The 21011-nt window shown below is 44.4% G+C and overlaps 2 protein-coding genes across 3 annotated transcripts in view; one reads left to right on the top strand and one right to left on the bottom strand.

The window, feature by feature from the left end:
- Nucleotides 1–15599, bottom strand: part of LOC120028706 (protein yippee-like 2) — a 30005-nt gene extending 14406 nt beyond the window's left edge. Inside the window, exons 1-2 of one of the 2 annotated variants that reach the window (XM_038973933.1) lie at nucleotides 15202–15599; nucleotides 1741–1978 (exon numbers count right to left, since the gene is read on the bottom strand). In XM_038973933.1, the coding sequence (XP_038829861.1) occupies nucleotides 1741–1857 (117 nt within the window). In that variant the 5' untranslated portion in view covers nucleotides 1858–1978; nucleotides 15202–15599. The remainder of the gene's footprint in view (nucleotides 1–1740; nucleotides 1979–15201) is intronic. The other variant, XM_038973934.1, reaches the window with a different exon arrangement.
- A 910-nt stretch (nucleotides 15600–16509) lies between these two features.
- LOC120028699 (gastrula zinc finger protein XlCGF26.1-like) lies at nucleotides 16510–19876 on the top strand. Its single transcript, XM_038973928.1, has 5 exons — nucleotides 16510–16799; nucleotides 17244–17391; nucleotides 17636–17706; nucleotides 17800–17875; nucleotides 18007–19876. The coding sequence occupies exons 1-5, from the start codon at nucleotides 16635–16637 to the stop codon at nucleotides 19545–19547; spliced, it is 2001 nt and encodes a 666-aa protein (XP_038829856.1). The 5' UTR covers nucleotides 16510–16634; the 3' UTR covers nucleotides 19548–19876.
- The last annotated feature ends 1135 nt before the right edge of the window (nucleotides 19877–21011 follow it).

The following is a 21011-nucleotide window of genomic DNA, read 5'->3' as shown; positions in this document are numbered from 1 at the left end:
CGTGGCTGGGTCTTTCAGCATGACAATGATCCCAAACACACCGCCCGGGCAACGAAGGAGTGGCTTCGTAAGAAGCATTTCAAGGTCCTGGAGTGGCCTAGCCAGTCTCCAGATCTCAACCCCATAGAAAATCTTTGGAGGGAGTTGAAAGTCCGTGTTGCCCAGCAACAGCCCCAAAACATCACTGCTCAAGAGGAGATCTGCATGGAGGAATGCGCCAAAATACCAGCAACAGTGTGTGAAAACCTTGTGAAGACTTACAGAAAACGTTTGACCTCTGTCATTGCCAACAAAGGGTATATAACAAAGTATTGAGATAAACTTTTGTTATTGACCAAATACTTATTTTCCACCATAATATGCAAATAAATTCATTAAAAATCCTACAATGTGATTTTCTGGATTTTTTTTTCTCATTTTGTGTGTCATAGTTGAAGTGTACCTCTGATGAACATTACAGGCCTCTCTCATCTTTTTAAGTGGGAGAACTTGCACAATTGGTGGCTGACTAAATACTTTTTTGCCCCACTGTACTTTTGTACCTGTTTCCTCCAGCATCTTCACAAGGTCCTTTGCTGTTCTGGGATTGATTTGCACTTTTTGAACCAAAGTACGTTCATCTCTAGGAGACAGAATGCGTCTCCTTCCTGAGCGGTATGACGGCTGCGTGGTCCCATGGTGTTTATACTTGCGTACTATTGATTGTACAGATGAACGTGGTACCTTCAGGCGTTTGGAAATTGCTCCCAAGGATGAACCAGACTTGTGGAGGTCTACAATGTTTTTTCTGAGGTAAGCCCTAGAGCCTAACAGTAGCATGTTCTCTCATGCTCTCTCTTGGGAATGACTTGCATATTAGGGCAGTGTTTCCTTTACATACCGGATTCAATTTATCACCAAACCCTTGATTAGTAGATTCAGGGTCAAATTATTCGGCACAAAACAGGAGTAAACGGACTGAAATAGGGAGTGTCTACCTGGATTTGTCAAAAATACTCTTATTTTCTGTTATAAAACATTTTTTAAATGTTTTCCGCTGCATGCCCTAATGAACACCACCCAGTTGTGTTAGTGCTGGGCTTTAAAATATGACTGCCTTTATAAAGCAACAAATCCCTTTGAAAACGGATATATCAGAAACAGTTATTCTAGTGTAAAAATGTACTAGAAAGTGTAAATAGGATAAGTCTTGTCTAAAATTTAGTTTGGAACATTCGTGAGTCACAACGGGTAAATGACGATGTCCATTTGCCCACTAACATTGGGTGAACAGCTGCGGTGATTTCTCTCAATCCAATAGCATAGACAGTGAGGCAGACCTGCCCAGCAGATCCAACTGTTTACATAAGACAACACGTCAATCATGTTTTTACTTGAGAAATACTGCACCAAACACCTTAGTTAGATCTAAAATTGCGTGACTAAAATATCCTCGGCAAAAATGTCATAACGAATTACATATTTCTTGAGTTATCTCAGATTCATTCTGGGGATTTTGAGGAAAGTAAAATAGGCTGGGGACAAACATCATTAACCAAATGCGGAATCGGTCAGGAAACACACATCCAGGACTGAAATATAGTTTTTCTAATGTGCAACAGAAAAACATATGTGCCAATCGCCATGTTCAGTGGCTCTTTAAAGGAAATGTGGAATAGATCGAGGGAAACACTTTTAGAGCAAGCAGTGTCATTAGGGGATGGACGGTTGTGGTCGGTATGTTAAACAGTCAGTATTCACCTTGGAGATGAGCTCATCGTGGTTGGCCAGGTGCGCTCTGCAGTGGATGCAGCTGTAGGTTCGGTGGCAGCTGGGCAGGTAGGCCTGGAAGGTCTTGGAGCGCGTCATCCTGACCATCGGGTGGGGCGGGGTGGGGGGGCGGTGCAGGAAAGGGCTGCCGGCCCAGCTAGGCTCGCAGGGGAAGCACCGCAATACACAGGTGAGGGCCGTGGTGGGGGGCGGGGCGGGAGGCACACACCTGGTGAAGCGGAGCACAGGAGAAACACACTCTGATGAAGGTGGTCTATAGTCGAAACTTTGTTGTTGTTTTTGACCTAATCCCTGTGTAGGTTGTTGGCAACACAGCACAAACAGACCTGGGTCCAGGATAATCCGTGTGTGAATATAAAGACATTTTAACTTGAGTGCCTTGGATTTTTTTATATATGAGATCACACAGGGATAACTTTATATTGCTGCATAATACATATCATTGTCTGTAAAATATGAAAATCTGTTTGCCTCCATATGTTCTCTGCATATGAAGTACAGTAGGCAAATGACTTTGCAGTGGAGCATTACATAACATGAATGTGTGTGTAGCCTATGATAGATGACAAATGTCAACAAGCATAGACGGTGATATCATGATCCTTGTATTATACTGAGAGACAGTAGCTTTAAAATTATTTCACTCTAGACTGTTAACACAAAGAGGCTTGTAGGGGAAAGGCTGTGTGCTATAAGCCTTTAAGACATGCCCTTGTTTTCTCTGTAGGCTTCTGCCTCTGAGCCAACAGTGTGGGACCAGGGCATAAAGAGACCACTCAGAGGTCTTGCGTACACACTAACAGACACACACGCACACACACATACTTTAACACCAAAGCCTTTCCTTTCTCTCTGTCATTTTAGGACAAAAATGTGAGGATACGGCTAAAGCACAGCTTAGCACAGATCCAAGTAATCTCCACAATCTCCATAGACTCCAATTAGGAACAGGTTGTTACTCTAAACCAGGCTTGTGGTCAATTCCATTTAAATTCAGTCAATTCAGGAAGTAAACTATAAATTCCAATTCCACATTTACCTAATTGAAACGCATTAAGGAAAATTGGAATGGGAACTTCCTGAATTGACCCCAACCCTGCAGTAAACTCTGGGTGTAATGAGGTTCATCTAGTCAAACAGTCTTAGAGAGAGACATTTGTATCTGTCAACTAGCTGGTTCAAGGCCTGCCCTGACATTATCTTGAAATATGGAGCTAAATGCAGCTCCAATATATTTAGTTACAGTTTACATCAAAGCAGTGATGTACTCTATGAATCCAATATGTTCCGTGGCTAATAGACGACGAGTCAACCACACTCTGTAACGGGTCGTTTGATTATCTAGGTCTATTTCTGTCTCATGGGGATATCACTCCCGCACACACATAGAAACACACACTTACAACAGCAGTGTTGATATAGTATGTTGATATGGGGAAATAAAGTATTGTGAAAGAGAAACCTCATGTCACTGCCTTTTGACTCACTTTCCCACTTTCCATTCAAAGGATCCATTCCCAAGCTTTTCCAATGCAAGTCAGTAACTTGAGAGATTAAATGAGAGCTGAGTCTCAAAATCACATTAGCCTTCCAAATCATCTCCATTAGTAATGATTTTCTATCCTCGACTCAGATATGGAAAATGATTTGTCCAGGTCTCTCAGCTTTAAGAGATATTACATCTCCATGTAACATATGTATAGAAAGAGAGTAACAGATATAGAAATAGCAGGTGAATACAATGCATTCGGAAATTATTCAGTCCCGTTTACTTTTTCACATTTTGTTACGTTACAGCCTTATTAAATCATTTTTTCCCTCATCCATCTACACACAATACCCCATAATGACAAAGTGAAAACAGGTTTTTAGAAATGTTTGCAAATGTATTAAAAATAAAACAAGTATTCAGACCCTTTGCTATGAGACTCTCAAAATTGAGCTTAGGTGCATCCTGTCTCCATTGATCATCCTTGCGATGTTTCTACAACTTGATTGGAGTCCACCTGTGGTAAATTTACTTGATTGGACATGATTTGGAAAGGCACACAGTCTCCAGACTCCAAGGTCAAGGAGAACGTCAACGCCACAGAGAACTGCATCTCAGCCGTGGGCAAGGTCATGAGATTCAGGCCTGAGTGTGCCAACGTCAACGAGATCCTTCCCTATTGGCTCTCCTGGCTGCCACTCAACGAAGACAAGGAGGAAGCCGTGCACACCTTTGACTTCCTTTGTGACCTTATCGAAAGCAACAATCCTATTGTCCTCGGACAAGACAATGCAAATCTTCCCAAGATATTCCAGATCATTTGTCGATATAAGGTCCCACAGTTGACGTTGCATGTCAGAGCAAAAACCAAGCCATAAGGTCGAAGGAATTGTCCGTAGAGCTCCGAGACAGGATTGTGTCGAGGCACAGATCTGGGGAAGGGTACATAAAAATGTCTGCAGCATTGAAGGTCCCCAAGAACACAGTGGCCTCTATCATTCTTAAAATGGAAGAAGTTTGTAACCACCAAGACTCTTCCTAGAGCTGGTCGCCCGGCCAAACTGGGTCATCGCGGGAGAAGGGCCTTGGTCAGGGAGGTGACCAAGAACCCAATGGTCACTGACAGAGCTGCAGAGTTCCTCTGTGGAGATGGGAGAACCTTCCAGAAGGACAACCATCACTGCAGCACTCCACCAATCAGGCCTTTATGGTAGAGTGGCCAGATGGAAGCCACTCCCCAGTAAAAGGAACATGACAGCCCACTTGGAGTTTGCCAAAAGGCACCTAAAGGACTCTCAGACCATGAGAAGCAAGATTCTCTGGTCTTGTGAAACCAAGATTGAACTCTTTAGCCTGAATGGTGGCAGTATCATTCTGTGGGCAGGGTTGGGGAGTAACGGATTACATATAATCCGTTACATGTAAGGGATAAAACATTTAAAAAATGTAATCCGTTACTTTACCAGCAAAAATATTGTAATCGGATTACAGATACTTTTGAAAAACTAGATGATGACTTCGAGGATTACTTTTAAATTCAGAAAGGATGTTTGCAACAACAACAAAAAATGTCACTTCTCTGTTTTCAAAATGACATTCAAATCAGCATTGAAAAATGTGCAAGTTTAAATTTGTTCAACATGAGCGAGTCTGACCATAAGTCAGAGACCACTATGATGACACACCAAATGGGTTTGATGGATCGTGGGAAAAGAGCAGGAATAGGCTTTTGTAGGCTACAGTCCAAGCTATGTCTTCCAATGGTGCGACTGCTGTCGGCATCCAAAGATTATTCAATTTGAAAATACGCTTGGAGGTAAGGATGACAGCAGGGGTGTAGTTTACGGCGATATGGATATCACTCATTATTGATATCTACATAGCTGTAACGGCTGTCGTAGTCGTTCTCCTCCTCAGACGAGGAGGAGCATGGATCGGACCAAGATGCGGATTGGTAAGTATTCATTATTTAATGGAAAAACAACAAACACTACAAAATACAAAAACCAACAAACGTGACTAACCCGAAACAGTCCTGTGTGGCCCAAACACTGACACAGGAACAAACACCCACAAAACACAAGTGAAACCCTGGCTGCCTTAGTATGATTCTCAATCAGGGACAACGATTGACAGCTGTCTCTGATTGAGAATCATACCAGGCCGAACACAAAATCCCAACATAGAAAATCAAACCTAGACCAACCCACCCAACTCACGCCCTGACCAACTAAAACAAATACATGACAAAGGAAAACAGGTCAGGAACGTGACAGAACCCCCCCCTTAAGGTGCGAACTCCGGGCGCACCAGCACAAAGTCTAGGGGAGGGTCTGGGTGGGCGTCTGTCCACGGTGGCGGCTCTGGCGCTGGTCGTGGTCCCCACCCCACCATAGTCAACCCCCGCTTCCGTGGCCTCCTCCCAATATTCACCCTCCATGTCAATCCCACTATTCCAAAGGGCAGTAACAGACTGAGGGGTAGCACCTGACTGAGGGGTAGCACCTGACTGAGGGGTAGCACCTGACTGAGGGGTAGCACCTGACTGAGGGGTAGCACCTGACTGAGGGGCGGATCCTGGCTGGCGGAAGGCTCTGGCGGATCCTGGCTGGCGGAAGGCTCTGGCGGATCCTGGTTGGCGGAAGGCTCTGGCGGATCCTGGTTGGCGGAAGGCTCTGGCGGATCCTGGCTGGCGGAAGGCTCTGGCGGATCCTGGCTGGCGGAAGGCTCTGGCGGATCCTGGCTGGCGGAAGGCTCTGGCGGATCCTGGCTGGCGGAAGGCTCTGGTGGATCCTGGCTGGCGGAAGGCTCTGGCGGATCCTGGCTGGCGGAAGGCTCTGGCGGATCCTGGCTGGCGGAAGGCTCTGGCGGATCCTGGCTGGCTGGCTCCGGCGGATCCTGGCCGGCTGGCTCCGGCAGCTCCTGGCTGGCTGGCAGCTCCTGGCTGGCTGGCTCTGGCTGGTCCTGGCTGGACGGCTCTGGCTGGTCCTGGCTGGACGGCTCTGGCTGGTCCTGGCTGGACGGCTCTGGCTGGTCCTGGCTGGACGGCTCTGGCTGGTCCTGGCTGGACGGCTCTGGCTGGTCCTGGCTGGACGGCTCTGGCTGGTCCTGGCTGGACGGCTCTGGCAGGTCCTGGCTGGACGGCTCTGGCTGGTCCTGGCTGGACGGCTCTGGCTGGTCCTGGCTGGACGGCTCTGGCTGGTCCTGGCTGGACGGCTCTGGCTGGTCCTGGCTGGACGGCTCTGGCTGGTCCTGGCTGGACGGCTCTGGCTGGTCCTGGCTGGACGGCTCTGAAGGCTCGGGACAGACGGGCAGCGCTGGGCAGGCAGACAGTTCAGACCACGCTGGGCAGGCAGACAGTTCAGGCAGCGCTGAGCAGGCAAGCAGCGCAGGCGGCGTTGGGCAGACGGCCGACTCTGACCTGCTGAGGCGCACAGTAGGCCTGGTGCGTGGTGCCGGAACTGGAGGCACTGGGCTGGAGACACGCACCACAGGGAGAGTGCGTGGAGGATGGACAGGGCTCTGGAAACGCACTGGAAGCCTGGTGTGTGGTGTTGGCACTGATGGTACTGGGCTGGGGTGGGAAGGTGGCGCCGGATATACCGGACCGTGAAGGAGGACACGCGCTCTTGAGCACCGAGCCTCCCCAACCCTACCAGGTTGAATGGTCCCCGTAGCCCTGCCAGTGCGGCGAGGTGGAATAGCCCGCACTGGGCTATGCAGGCGAACCGGGGACTCCGTCTCATGCTATCACTAGAGTGAGAGCACCGCCAGCATTCAAAAGTGACCAAAACATCAGCCAGGAAGCATAGGAACTGAGAAGTGGTCTGTGGTCACCACCTGCAGAATCACTCCTTTATTGGGGGTGTCTTGCTAATTGCCTATAATTTCCACCTTTTGTCTATTCCATTTGCACAACAGCATGTGAAATTTATTGTCAATCAGTGTTGCTTCCTAAGTGGACAGTTTGATTTCACAGAAGTGTGATTGACTTGGAGTTACATGGTGTTGTTTAAGTGTTCCCTTTATTTTTTTGAGCAGTGTATATTTTGATTTGTTTAACCATTTTTGGTTACTACGTGATTCCATATGTTATTTCATACTTTTGATGTCTTCACTATTATTCTACAATGTGGAAAATAGTAAAAAAATAAAGAAAAACTTGCATGAGTAGGTGTCCAAACTTTTGACTGGTACTGTATTGATTGATTGTATTGATTCTTGAAGAATATAACGTATAAATGCCTCATGAGTTCAAATGTCACACTCCATGAGAACCCAAAATATAAGATTGTTTTCTTCAATGTTTGTAAACATTGTAAATGTAAACAAACACTGTATAGCCTCATAACATGGTTCAAACAATAATGTTGATACCATGGATGGTCAGTCCTGGTTACATTTCTCTAGGCCCATCCCTCAGCGTTTTACCAAAACAGAGGCAGGACAGCCGTTTTGTTATTGTTTTATCTGTGGATTTGCCCTCTAAACAGCTGCATATTATCAAGATATCAAAGTGTCACCAACAAAAAGGTAAACAATAGGCAGCATATGGCATTCATTTTTCACATGTAAATGGCACTTTTCAGTAGTGCTTAAAGCATGCTATTCCTTGAGCGCAGCATTTATTTTTCAACTCGAATCAATGAGCCCAATCAGTCCTCCATGACAACAAAATCATAAACAACAGAGTTGGGCTGGCTAATAATTCCTTAGTTTTGGGGTCATGCTCAGGTAAAACAATTTGCATAATCTATACTTCCATATTTCCAAGTCCTATTCTTGAAGATCAAGGGGTAAAAGATTTATTGGAATGACTGGAATTCTGATAGACTTCGTTTTTTAATGTAAAAATATAATTTAAATCGTATTATTATATCTAGTAGAAAGTGATGGGTTAGAAGAAGCCTACATAATCAACCAATAAAGTAAAATGTAACATCCATATATGGCCAGCTATGTAAACTTTAACATTGATTTAACCTACAATAGATTTAGTTCAATTGGTAACATACATTTTTGTCTTCTTCTAATGCCTCATAAGGCGAAAGTAATTTAAAAGTAACTGAATGCAATCAGATTAAGTTACTGAGTTTGGGTAATCCAAAAGTTACGTTACAAATTACAATTTTGGACAGGTAACTAGTAACTAACGGATTACATTTAGAAAGTAACCTACCCAACCCTGGCTGTGGGGATGTTTTTCAGCAGCAGGGACTGGGAGACTAGTCAGGATCGAGGGAAAGATGAACCAAGCAAAGTACAAAGAGATCCTTGATGAAAACCTGCTCCAGAGCCCTCAGGGCTCTAAGCACACAGGCAAGACAACGCTGGAGTGGCTTCAGGACAAGTCTCAGAATGTACTTGAGTAGCCCAGCCAGAGCCCGGACTTGAACATCTCTGGAGAGACCTGAAAATAGCTATGCAGTGACGCTCCCCATCAAACCTGACAGAGCTTGAGAGGATCTGCAGAGAATAATGGAAGAAACTCCCCAAATACAGATGTGCCAAGCTTGTAGTGTCATACCCAAGAAGACTCAAGGCTGTAATTGCTGCCAAAGGTGCTTTAGCAAAGAACTGAGTAAAGGGTAAATGTGATATTTCATTTTTTTATTTTTTATAATACATTTCCAAACATTTCTAAAAACCTGTTTTTGCTTTGTCATTATGGGGTATTGTGTGTAGATTGATGAGGGGGGAAAAACGATTTCATCAATTTTAGAATAAGGCTGTAACGTAACAAAATGTGGAAAAGGTCAAGGAGTCTGAATACCTTCCGAATGCACTGTATATTCACTTGTATCTAACATTTTATTCTTCAACTCAACATGTGTTGCACCTGTTGTTTCTTAGGTGAGAGGATGACCGACACATTGAAGAATCCTTCACTAATTTTCAAACACCAGATTATCTTTTGATGCGCCCATCTAGAAAAGGATCTCTTTCAAGACCCAGCATTTGTTTGTAGACTAAATGCAGCCACTACAACAACACAGCACAACAAGTAGAGGCCTACCCTGCTTTGCACCAAAGCCTCTTTGTTTTATACCACAGGAGAAAATCTAAGACAGCTAAGAATAAGCCTAAAGACTAACCAAGACAAAAATTCTCTCCCTGTCAAATAATTCTCCAAATATAATAGGGATAGGATCCGCCAGAGCTGTCTGAGCTTGCAAAAACTGCCAGCGTGTTTTTCTGACACATCCTCATCATCATCTTTCCTGTTTCTGTCTGCCTCACTGCTTCGCCTCTGAAGGCTGATGTGCTGAGCTGACTGGTATTGGTATAGTCTGGGTGCCACACTACATGCCACATCACTTACCAGCCAAAGGTCCTCCCTGGTATCACAACAACAACCTTGCTTATGTAACCGGAGAGGAGCTGCTGCTGCAGTCGAACAGTCAGAGGGACAATGATAGCAGCGGGGGGGGGGGAGAGAGAGAGAGCGTGCGTCCTTGTATTTGGGGCCCTACTGTAGCTGTCCTTCAGAGCACACAGCTCCAATGGGAGGCTTTATGTAGTTTCCTCTCTCTCTCTCTTTCTCTTGTTGTTTCAGGGGCAACAGACAGCATAGTGATGTGTTACATCACTGACTGCAACAGACCGAATCTCAAATCCTCTTATTTGATCTTGAGGGTGGACAGTTATTGGGGTTTTCCCTTATTTGATCTGTATGAGCCTTCGAGGGGCGGACATACAGTACCAGTCAAAAGTTTGGACACACCTACTCATTCAAGGGTTTTCTTTTCTTTATTTTACTATTTTCTACAATGTAGAATAATAGTGAAGACATCAAACTATGAAATAACACATATGGAATCAGTAACCAAAAATGTGTTAAACAAATCAAAACATATTTGAGATTTGAGATTCTTCAAAGTAGTCACCCTTTGCCTTGATGACAGCTTTGCACACTCTTGGCATTCTCTCAACCAGCTTCATGAGGAATGCTTTTCCAGCAGTCTTGAAGAAGTTCCCACATATGCTGTGCACTTGTTGGCTGCTTTTCCTTCACTCTGCGGTCCAACTCATCCCAAACCATCTCAATTGGGTTGAGGTCGGGTGATTGTGGAGGCCAGGTCATCTGATGCAGCACCATCACTCTCCTTCTTAGTCTAATAGCCCTTACAGAGCCTGGAGGTGTGTTTGGGGTCATTGTCCTGTTGAAAAACAAATGATAGTCCCACTAAGCACACACCAAATGGGATGGCGTATCGCTGCAGAATATTGTGGTAGCAATGCTGGTTAAGTGTGCCTTGAATTCTAAATAAATCAGACAGTGTCACCAGCAAAGCACCCCCACACCATCACACCTCCTCCTCTATGCTTCATGGTGGGAACCACACATGCAGAGATCATCCATTCACATACTCTGCGTATGACAAAGACATGGTGGTTGGAACCAAAAATCTCTAATTTGGACTCATCAGACCAAAGATTTCCACCGGTCTAATGTCCATCGCTCGTGTTTCTTGGCCCAAGCAAGTCTATTCTTCTTATGGGTGCCCTTTAGTAGTGGTTTCTGTGCAGCAAATCGACCCCATGAAGGCCTGATTCACGCAGTCTCCTCTGAACAGTTGATGTTGAGATGTGTCTGTTACTTGAACTCTGCGAAGCATTTATTTGGGCTGCAATCTGAGGTGCAGTTAACTCTAATGAACTTCCTCTGCAGCAAAGGTAACTCTGGGTCTTCCTTTCCTGTGGCAGACTTCGTGAGAGCTAATTTCATCATAGCACTTGATGGTTTTTCGAAGTTCTTCAAATTTTCCGGATTGACTGACCTTCATGTCTTAAAGTAATGACGGCCTGTCGTTTCTCTTTGCTTATTTGCAATCCAACATGGCGTAGCAGTCTTTGTCTTGTCTTGTCCCGTGTATATATCTTCTTTTTTCTTCATATATATTTCGTATATATTTTTTATATTTTTAACCTCAACTTCAACATACTCTCCTGCAACCCGCCTCACCCAATGTGGTATGGATCTGCTATTTTTTATACTTTAGAATCGGAACCCCCAACAGAAGCTAGCCAGCTAACTAGCTACTAGCTAGTAGTCAGTTAGCCACTGCTAGCGGTCATCAGCTAGCCTCAGCCCGGTCAACTCCTGCCAGTCTGCACAGTGCGATTCAACCCAGAGCATAATCGGACTGCTTTTTCTCTACATCTCTAGATTCCTACCGCAAACTCTGAACCTTTTCACCTGGATCATCGCAGCTAGCTAGCTGCTATCCAAGTGGCTACTCCTGGCTAACGACTCTGTCCCGAAGCATGCACCAGTTAGCCTGGAGCTAGCCTCGTGCTAGGCCTATCTCCCGGCTAGCTGAAGAGGTCCATCAGCCACTTCTTGGGCTACAATACCTATTTTGTCAATTGGCCTGGACCCTTTTACTGCCGACACGGAGCCCCGCCGATCCATCACGACTGGTCTACCGACGTAATCCGCCCGAGGGGGTTTCAACGGGATCCTCCGTCGCGACATCCCCTGAAGGCCCATCTGCTAGCTTGCTATCCGCTGCCCACTAGCTGTCTAGAGCATATCGGACTGCTTCTTCTCTACCACATCTCCACATCTCCGGATTCCTACCACAAGCTCTGAACCTTTACACCGGATCATCGCAGCTAGATAGCTGCTATCCGAGTGGCTACTCCTGGCTAACATCTCTGTCCCGAAGCAAGCACCAGTTAGCCTGGAGCTAGCCCCGAGCTAGGCCCACCTCCAGGATAGCTGAAGAGGTTCATCAGCCAATTTCTTGGGCTACAATACCTATTTTGCCAATTGGCCTGGACCCGTTTACTGCCGACATGGAGCCCCGCCGATCCATCACGACTGGTCTGCCGAAAAAAACGTCTGAGGGGGTTCCAACAGACTCTTCCGTCGCGACGTCCCCCTAAGGCCCTTCTGCTAGCCCCAGCCCGCTAGCTGTCTGAATCGCCGTGTCTCCAGCTCCCCTAGCTACTCACTGGACCCTATGATTACTCGGCTACGCATGCCTCTCCCTAATGTAAATATGCCTTGTCCATTGCTGTTTTGGTTAGTTATTATTGTCTTATTTCACTGTAGAGCCTCCAGCCCTGCTCAATATGCCTTAGCTAGCCTTTTTGTTCCACCTCCCACACATTCGGTGAGCTCACCTGGTTTAAATGGTGTCTCGAGACAAAACCTCTCTCATCGTCACTCAATGCCTAGGTTTACCTGCACTGTATTCACATCCTACCATACCCTTGTCTGTACATTAAGAGCACCTACTCCCAGCTGCCCACTGCACTGAGGCTAGGAAACATTATCACCACCGATAAATCTCTGATAATTGATCATTTCAATAAGCATTTTTCTACGGCTGGCCATACTTTCCACCTGGCTACCCCTACCCGGGCCAACATCTCAGCACCCCCTGAAGCAACTTTCCCAAGCCCCCCCCCGCTTCTCCTTCACCCAAATCCAGACAGCTTATGTTCTGAAAGAGCTAAAAAATCTGGATCCCTACAAATCAGCTGGGCTAGACAATCTGGACCCTCTCTTTCTAAAATTATTCGCCAAAATTGTTGCAACCCCTATTACTAGACTATTCAACCTCTCTTTCGTATCGTCTGAGATCCCCAAAGATTGAAAAGCTGCCGCGGTCATCCCCCTCTTCAAAGGGGGAGACACTCCAGACCCAAACTGTTATAGACCTATATCCATCCTGCCCTGCCTTTCTAAAATCTTCGAAAGTCAAGTTAACAAACAGATCACCGACCATTTTGAATCCCACCGTACCTTCTCCACTATGCAATCTGGTTTCCGAGCTGGTCATGGGTGCACCTCAGCCACGCTCAAGGTCCTAAACGATATCATAACCGCCATCGATAAAAGACAGTACTGTGCAGCCGTCTTCATCGACCTGGCCAAGGCTTTCGATTCTGTCAATCACCGCACTCTTATCGGCAGACTCAACAGCCTTGGTTTCTCAAATGACTGCCTCACCTGGTTCACCAACTACTTCTCAGATAGAGTTCAGTGTGTTAAATCGGAGGGCCTGATGTCTGGACCTCTAGCAGTCTCTATGGGGGTGCCACAAGGTTCAATTCTCGGGCTGACTCTTTTCTCTATATATATCAATGATGACGCTCTTGCTGCTGGTGATTCTCTGATCCACCTCTACGCAGATGACACCATTCTGTATACTTCTGGCCCTTCTTTGGACACTGTGCTAACAAACCTCCAAACGAGCTTCAATGCCATACAACACTCATTGAGGCCTTCAACTGCTTTTAATGCTCTTCAACCGATTGCTGCCACTCCCGCCTGACTAGCATCACTACTCTGGACGGTTCTGACTTAGAATATGTGGACAACTACAAATACCTAGGTGTCTGGTTAGACTGTAAACTCTCCTTCCAGACTCACATTAAGCATTTCCAATCCAAAATTAAATCTAGAATCGTCTTCCTATTTCGCAACAAAGCCTCCTTCACTCATGCTGCCAAACATACCCTCGTAAAACAGACTATCTTACCGATCCTTGACTTCGGCGATGTCATTTACAAAATAGCCTCCAACACTCTACTCAGCAAATTGCATGTAGTTTGTCACAGTGCCATCCGTTTTGTCACTAAAGCGACCTGTACGCTCTCGTTAGCTGGCCCTCACTACATATTCGTCGCCAAACTCACAGGCTCCAGGTCATCTATAAGTCTATGCTAGGTAATGCCCTGCCTTATCTCAACTCACTGGTCACCATAGCAACACCCACTCGTAGCACTCGCACCAGCAGGTATATTTCACTGGTCATCCCCAAAGCCAACACTTCCTTTGGCCACCTTTCCTTCCAGTTCTCTGCTGCCAATGACTGGAACAAATTGCAAAAATCACTGAAGCTGGAGTCTTATATCTCCCTCTCTAACTTTAAGCATCAGCTGTCAGAGCAGCTTACCGATCCTGTACCTGTACACAGACAATCTGTAAATAGCACACACCCATATTATTACTGGGGTGCAAAAGAGCAAGAGGGTAAGTATCTCTACTTGCACATCATCATCTGCACATCCATCACTCCAGTGTTAATGCTAAATTGTAAATATTTCGCCTCTATGGTCTATTTATTGCCTACCTCCCTCTTCTACATTTGAACACACTGTACATTGATTTATCTTGGCCAGGTCGCAGTTGTAAATGAGAACCTGTTTTCAACTGGCCTACCTGGATAAATAAAGCTGAAATAAAAAATAAAATAAAATATTTGAGCTGTTCTTGCCATAATATGGACTTGGTCTTTTACCAAATAGGGCTATCTTCTGTATACCAACCCTACCTTGTCAACACACAACTGATTGGCTCAAGCACATTAAGAAGGAAAGAAATTCCACAAATTAAATTTTAACAAGGCACACCTGTTAATTGAAATGCATTCCAGGTGACTACCTCATGAAGCTAGTTGAGAGAATGCCAAGAGTGTGCAAAGCTGTCATCAAGGCAAAGGTTGGCTACTTTGAAGAACCTCAAATATAAAATATATTTTGATTTGTACAACACTTTTTTGTTTTGCTCGGAATTTGCGCTACTCCACTGTATATGATGATATTGACATTGTCAGCAGGCTGGATTATGTTAATGCGCTCGATTCTCCCATACCGTATTCCTGCCTGCGACTGCTGGTGGTGCAGTATCAGGCCACGCGTAACGTGTAATAATAATAACAACCAGCTCCACTGCAGACCTTGCCATCCCATCCATGCCCGCAACATAAACAACTAGCTTGCAACATTCTGAACCGCATTGGGCAATTCAATTATAAACGCCTATTCAACCATAATGGTCAAACATTTCATTATGCAACTGAAATTTAATTTAAGAATTATTATGACAGCAAACGATTCCCCATTATAACACAAATGTGTGTATATAATATATATATATATATATATATATAATAACGTTATGGCAATGATTTACATAGATTTACCTTTGAATAGAAGAAAAATATATGTTGATCACTTAAAAAGTCGCACCTCCTCGTTTTTCCTTGTAGCAATGCCAAACCTAAAACCTTCTTCGCATTCCTTTCGAGGTAAATTTCCTCTCCAGCCTGGCAAGTCGTGCAGACGCAAAGCTTTCAAGCGCGCGGTGCACAGACCGAGTTTGATGTAATTGCACAGAACCACACTGTACTTCGTCTGGAGACAAATTGACAGCCGTGTCCGCCAACCAATACAGCGATAATGCATAGCAACACTGCGCTTATTGGTTATGAATAGACAGGAGCAACCAATACTCTTGTTCGTAATGTTAGGCTGGCTACCTGCAGTTCTTTTCAGTTTTAGGACAGAGACAGAGACAGACCTGTATTAATTAAATCATTTGCTGAGGAAAGCTATATCATTCAGAAATTGTGTTGAAATTATGAAATAGGCAGAATAGGCACAGCAATGGACTATGGACTTCAACAACTCAACTTTTGATCAAAGATTAACCCTTCATATGACTTGTTTTGACATTTGGTGGACTCTCCTTGCACCCTACTTCAGGGTTTCCCAAACTCGGTCCTGGGGTCTCCCCTGGGTGCACGTGATTTGGTTTTTGAATCAGCTGTGTTGTGCTTGGGCAAAAACCAAAACGTGCAAAACGGATAGTTAGTTTCCGATCTTAATGTAACTGATTGCTGCCTCCTAGTGGTGGTTTTAAACCACACTCAAAACAAATGAGGTGAACGTAAAGGTTGTGCGTGAAAGCAGATCAGCACCATCTGATGTTTATACTTGGTGACGTGCTGTTTGATAGAAACAATATAATTTCTTTCCAAATGGCTTCAACATCTATGAACTTCACCTGAGTTTAATGGTAATTTAGCCGCAATCCTGATAGACACGAGACATAGATGCGCTGCTTTTTCTGTTGAATATGCCTTATTGTTGTATATTTTATTCTTTAGATCCTGTTTGAAATCTTTACTGACTGATGTCTGGTGATTGTTGTAACATACCATATATTCGGATGTTAGTGGGATATAAAGCCTAGCGGTTAAGAGCGTTGGGCCAGTAACCGAAACGTTCGAATCCCCGAGCTGACTAGGTGAAAAATATGTCGATGTGCGCCTGAGCAAGGCACTTAACCCCATTTGCTCCTGTAAATTGCTCTAAGAGCGTCTGCTAAATTACTCAAATGTACATTTCCAATTATCTCACTTGTTGGACTTTTATTTTGAAACTGGAAAATGGCACAAGAAGTCTATATATGACGTATTAGAGGCGTTCTAGAAGTACCAAGGCTGCCATTTTTGTCTGTTGAGACGTGCAAAGGGGCCATCAATTAACTTTTGATTCAACTAGCTATCTTACTGGAACTAAAGAAGTCGAACAAAATTGTTAATTTTAGTATTAGATTGAGGACACAATTTCAATGGATTACGAGTCATTTCAATCACAAGCAACTTCAATTTTGGCTATTGTTGTTGAAGCGTCCGTGGCAGAAATGTGCAGAGTTGAGCATGAAGCGTCAATCATGGCATCATGTAGTGAAATAACTTGCACTGGAGATGATGGTGATCAAAATGTCAAGACAGGGGTGGGTGTCTTCCTACATAGCCAGTTAACTAGTTTGGACTCCGTTTGGGACTCAGTTTGCATAACAGTACCTAATGTAGCCTATTCCAAGATAGCTAATTGTTCATTAGCCTTACATCTTAACGTTCCGATGCTCAGTTAATACATTTCACTGGCCAAGTCCTAACTTCAGGGGTCATGAGGACTCGACACTCACTGGTATGATGGCCAACAGCCCAAACTGGTTTGGAACCACTGCTTTACTAGATGCCCCTAGTTGATGTCACCCCCCAGATAACACACTAAAGATCAAACTGTGGGTTATGGGGTGTTGTTTATTAGGATCAAACGGTTGGAGATGGGCTTTAGTTTTTTAGGATCAAACTGGGAGATCAGGTCATGATGTGGTTGTGATATTAGGTAGCCTAATATTGCTTCGCCATGATTTTCTTCCCATTTCCATCAGGCACGGCTTGTCTCCATTATGCACCTGTTGATGAAGGAAGCCATTCGAAAGTTATGTAGGTTATTCACAGAGTGTACTACAATTCTACAAAATGAAAATGAGACCCTGAAGAATAAGCTGGAATTAATGGTGACACCACTGGAAAAGGGTGAGATCTGAAAAAGAGTAATTCTGTGTTGACCAAGAGTAATCAGTTTGGTTAGTTGGGAGTGTGTCTGAAATCCACAGGAAATCTCAGATTATAAAAATCTGAAATACAACATTAAAATCTAAATAGTTAGAATACCATGCAGAGCATTAGATAAACTGTACTATGTAAACATATTAATCTGTTTTCATATGAAAGAGAAACCAGGTTGAAATAATTCCACTTATTTCCATTTCTCTTTTAGGTTATGTTGTGTCTCCTGCCAGTGCAACGAAAGATGGGGAGACCTCTGCATCATCAGAGGAAGACTGTGAGGTTGGTAGATTGTATTTCATCAAAACATGCCAAATGAGAAATCATTGTAATAGTAAGTCTGTTTTTACTGTGTGTGTATTTGTCTGTTGGCAGGAGGATGACTCAATCGACTGTTCCATCAAGGAGTGTGATATCTCAGGAATCAATGCGACATCAACCAGTGGAGAGGGTTAAACTCTTTGATTGTGTTATCTCAGTAATTCTGCTCAGTATACATCTCAACTGTATTTACATGCTTATTTGGCTATTAACCAGAGGTTTATGGGGCGTTCTTTGTGTTTGCACTCTATTTGTCCCTAGGTCCTGCAGATGTTGATAATGCACGCAGAGAGAGTTCAGGCACAGACATTGACCCCCCTGCAGGAGACCGAGAGGAAGAAAAAACAGAGCCCACATCAAGAGACCTGGAAATTGGCGTTGAACACATCCATGATGCTCTCACTGATGGCACACTGATCAAAACAGAGGGCAATGGAACAAATGAAGAAGTTTCATCTGCTGATGTAACAGAAACTACAGAGCGCAGCAGCCCCAGAACAAAGCAGATCTTTCCCAAAAGGAAGAAATCCTTTAACTGTGACCAGTGTGGGAGGCGTTTTCATCTGAGCAGCTTGCTGAAACAGCACAAGCGAGTTCACACGGGAGAGAAGCCTTTCTGTTGTGGCCAATGTGGAAAGAAGTTTATATACTTAACTTCTCTCAACAAGCATGTCTTGGGTCACTCAAAAGGGAGGACTTTTGGCTGCACCGTTTGCGGAAAGACGTTCCGTGAGGAGAGAGCACTAAAGTCCCACGAGTTTGTTCATTCAGAGGCAAAACCATTCAACTGTCTGACTTGTGGACAGGGTTTCACAACAAGAAACAGTCTTATGGTGCACCAGAGAATTCACACAGGTGAAAAACCATATAGCTGCACTATGTGTGGAAAGAGTTTTGCACAATCCAGTTATCTCACGACACATAAGAGAACACACTCCCTCGACAAGCCATTTAGATGTGCTCAGTGTCAAAAGGGTTTCATGACTGAGCGGGCATTGAAATCTCACCAGGTAGTGCACACAGGACTGAAGGCATTTAAATGTGAGATATGCGGAAGCAGTTTTGGTCACGAGGTCAACCTTAAAAGACACAGTCTGATTCACACAGGGACTAAACCGTTCAGCTGTAAGGTGTGTGGAAAGCAGTTCAACCAATCCAGCACCCTCAAAGGACATATGCAGGTACACGAAGGACTGAAGCCCTTTATGTGTGACATTTGTGGAAGAACGTTTGTATACAATTACGCTCTGAGAAACCACCAGCAGACACACATGGATGATGAAAAGAAGGACAAGCAGAGGAAACCACAAAGTTGTGAGATATGTGGGAAGTGCTACAGCTCCATTGGGACGCTTAAAATACACCAGCTGCTTCACACAGGTGAGAAGCCGTTTGTTTGCTCTACATGTGGGAAAACCTTCACCCAGCGAGCTGCTTGTGTTATACATCAGAAGGTTCACACTGGAGAGAAGTCTCACATGTGCAGCGTGTGTGGGAAGAGCTTCAGTTTGCCAAATAGTCTTCGACTACATGAACGAATTCACACTGGCGAGAAACCTTACACATGTGAAACTTGTGGGATGACCTTCCGTATCAGCGGTAACCTTAAAAGGCATATGCGTGTTCATACAGGAGAGAGGCCCTTTAGCTGTGAAGTATGTGGGAAAATGTTCAGCCAAGCTAATAATGTCAAAGCTCACATGCAGGTCCACAAAGCAGAAAAGCCATACTCATGTGACAATTGTGGAAAAAGCTTTGCCTATGTAAGAAATTTCAAGGAACACAAGTGTGTCAATAGATAACCATTTGCAGCACTGTGAGGATTGTATCACAACATTTGTAGTTTGGGGTGCCTACATGGTTGACAAGTAAGGATCAACTTTTATTAAGAGAGTGGGCATTAAAAATTAAGTCTGTTAGTTTTAGGGTTGATGATGCTGTAAACTGATATCTGGGCATTTGTTGAGCAGGAAGATGACATGGTCTCAGTATTATCATTCCAAGTTATTTATTTGTAGCAAAACTTATTTTGCACTTTTTATCAAATTGCATAAGCTTTTTGATAGAAATGGCAGATAGAAATGTACAGGGGGGAGGGGTGGTCCAAAATAAGGGAGGGTTGTCAATTTTCTTTTTTTTGCTTTGGGGAGGGTTGTGTGGGGATTTTTATTGGGCAAAGGGGAGGGTAGTGTGTTTTTTTTGGGGGGGGGGGGGGGGGGGGGTTCTCCCTGGTTTACATTTGCTCTTCTGCATGTATTTTCCCTATAGACAATGGCTTGTGGAAGAACATTTGATATTACACTAATAAACTTTTAAAATGTTTGTGAAGGTTTGGTATGATGTGGCTATAATTACGCCTTAGCTGCTGCAAGCCTATGATATGAAGGCAGTGCGCCCCGGAGCTCCAACTGACTGACAGTTCAACTTGAGGTGAGGAGGTCTATTTCAGGTCTACCAGAGTTACTCCTACAGTGGGGAGAACAAGTATTTGATACACTGCCGATTTTGCAGGTTTTCCTACTTACAAAGCATGTAGAGGTCTGTAATTTTTATCATAGGTACACTTCAACTGTGAGAGACGGAATCTAAAACAAAAATCCAGAAAATCACATTGTATGATTTTTTAGTAATTAATTTGCATTTTATTGCATGACATAAGTATTTGATCACCTACCAACCAGTAAGAATTCCAGCTCTCACAGACCTGTTAGTTTTTCTTTAAGAAGTCCTCCTGTTCTCCACCCATTACCTGTATTAACTGCACTTGTTTGAACTCGTTACCTGTATAAAAGACACCTGTCCACACACTCAATCTTGGTCAGGCAGGTGACCAAGAACCCGATGGTCACTCTAACAGATTTCCTCTCTGGAGATGGAAGAACCTTCCAGGAGGACAACCATCTCTGCAGCACTCCACCAATCAGGCTTTTATGGTAGAGTGGCCAGGCGGAAGCTGCTCCTCAGTAAAAGGCATATGGAGTTTGCCAAAAGTTTGGAGTTTGCCAAAAGGCACCTAAAGGACTTGGACCTCTGGATTCTCTGGTCTGATGAAACCAAGATGGAACTCTTTTGCCTGAATGCCAAGCGTCACATCTGGAGGAAACCTGGCGACATCTCTACGGTGAAGCATGGTGGTGGCAGCATCATGCTGTGTGGAAGTTTTTCAGCAGCAGGGACTGGGAGACTAGTCAGGATTGAGGGAAAGATGAACCGAGCAAAGTACAGAGAGATCCTTGATGAAAACTTGCTCCAGATTGCTCAGGACC

The sequence above is a fragment of the Salvelinus namaycush genome, chromosome 34, assembly GCF_016432855.1.
Source record: "Salvelinus namaycush isolate Seneca chromosome 34, SaNama_1.0, whole genome shotgun sequence".
NCBI classification, from domain to species: Eukaryota; Metazoa; Chordata; class Actinopteri; order Salmoniformes; family Salmonidae; genus Salvelinus; species Salvelinus namaycush.
This window is presented reverse-complemented; position numbering and strand designations above follow the sequence as displayed.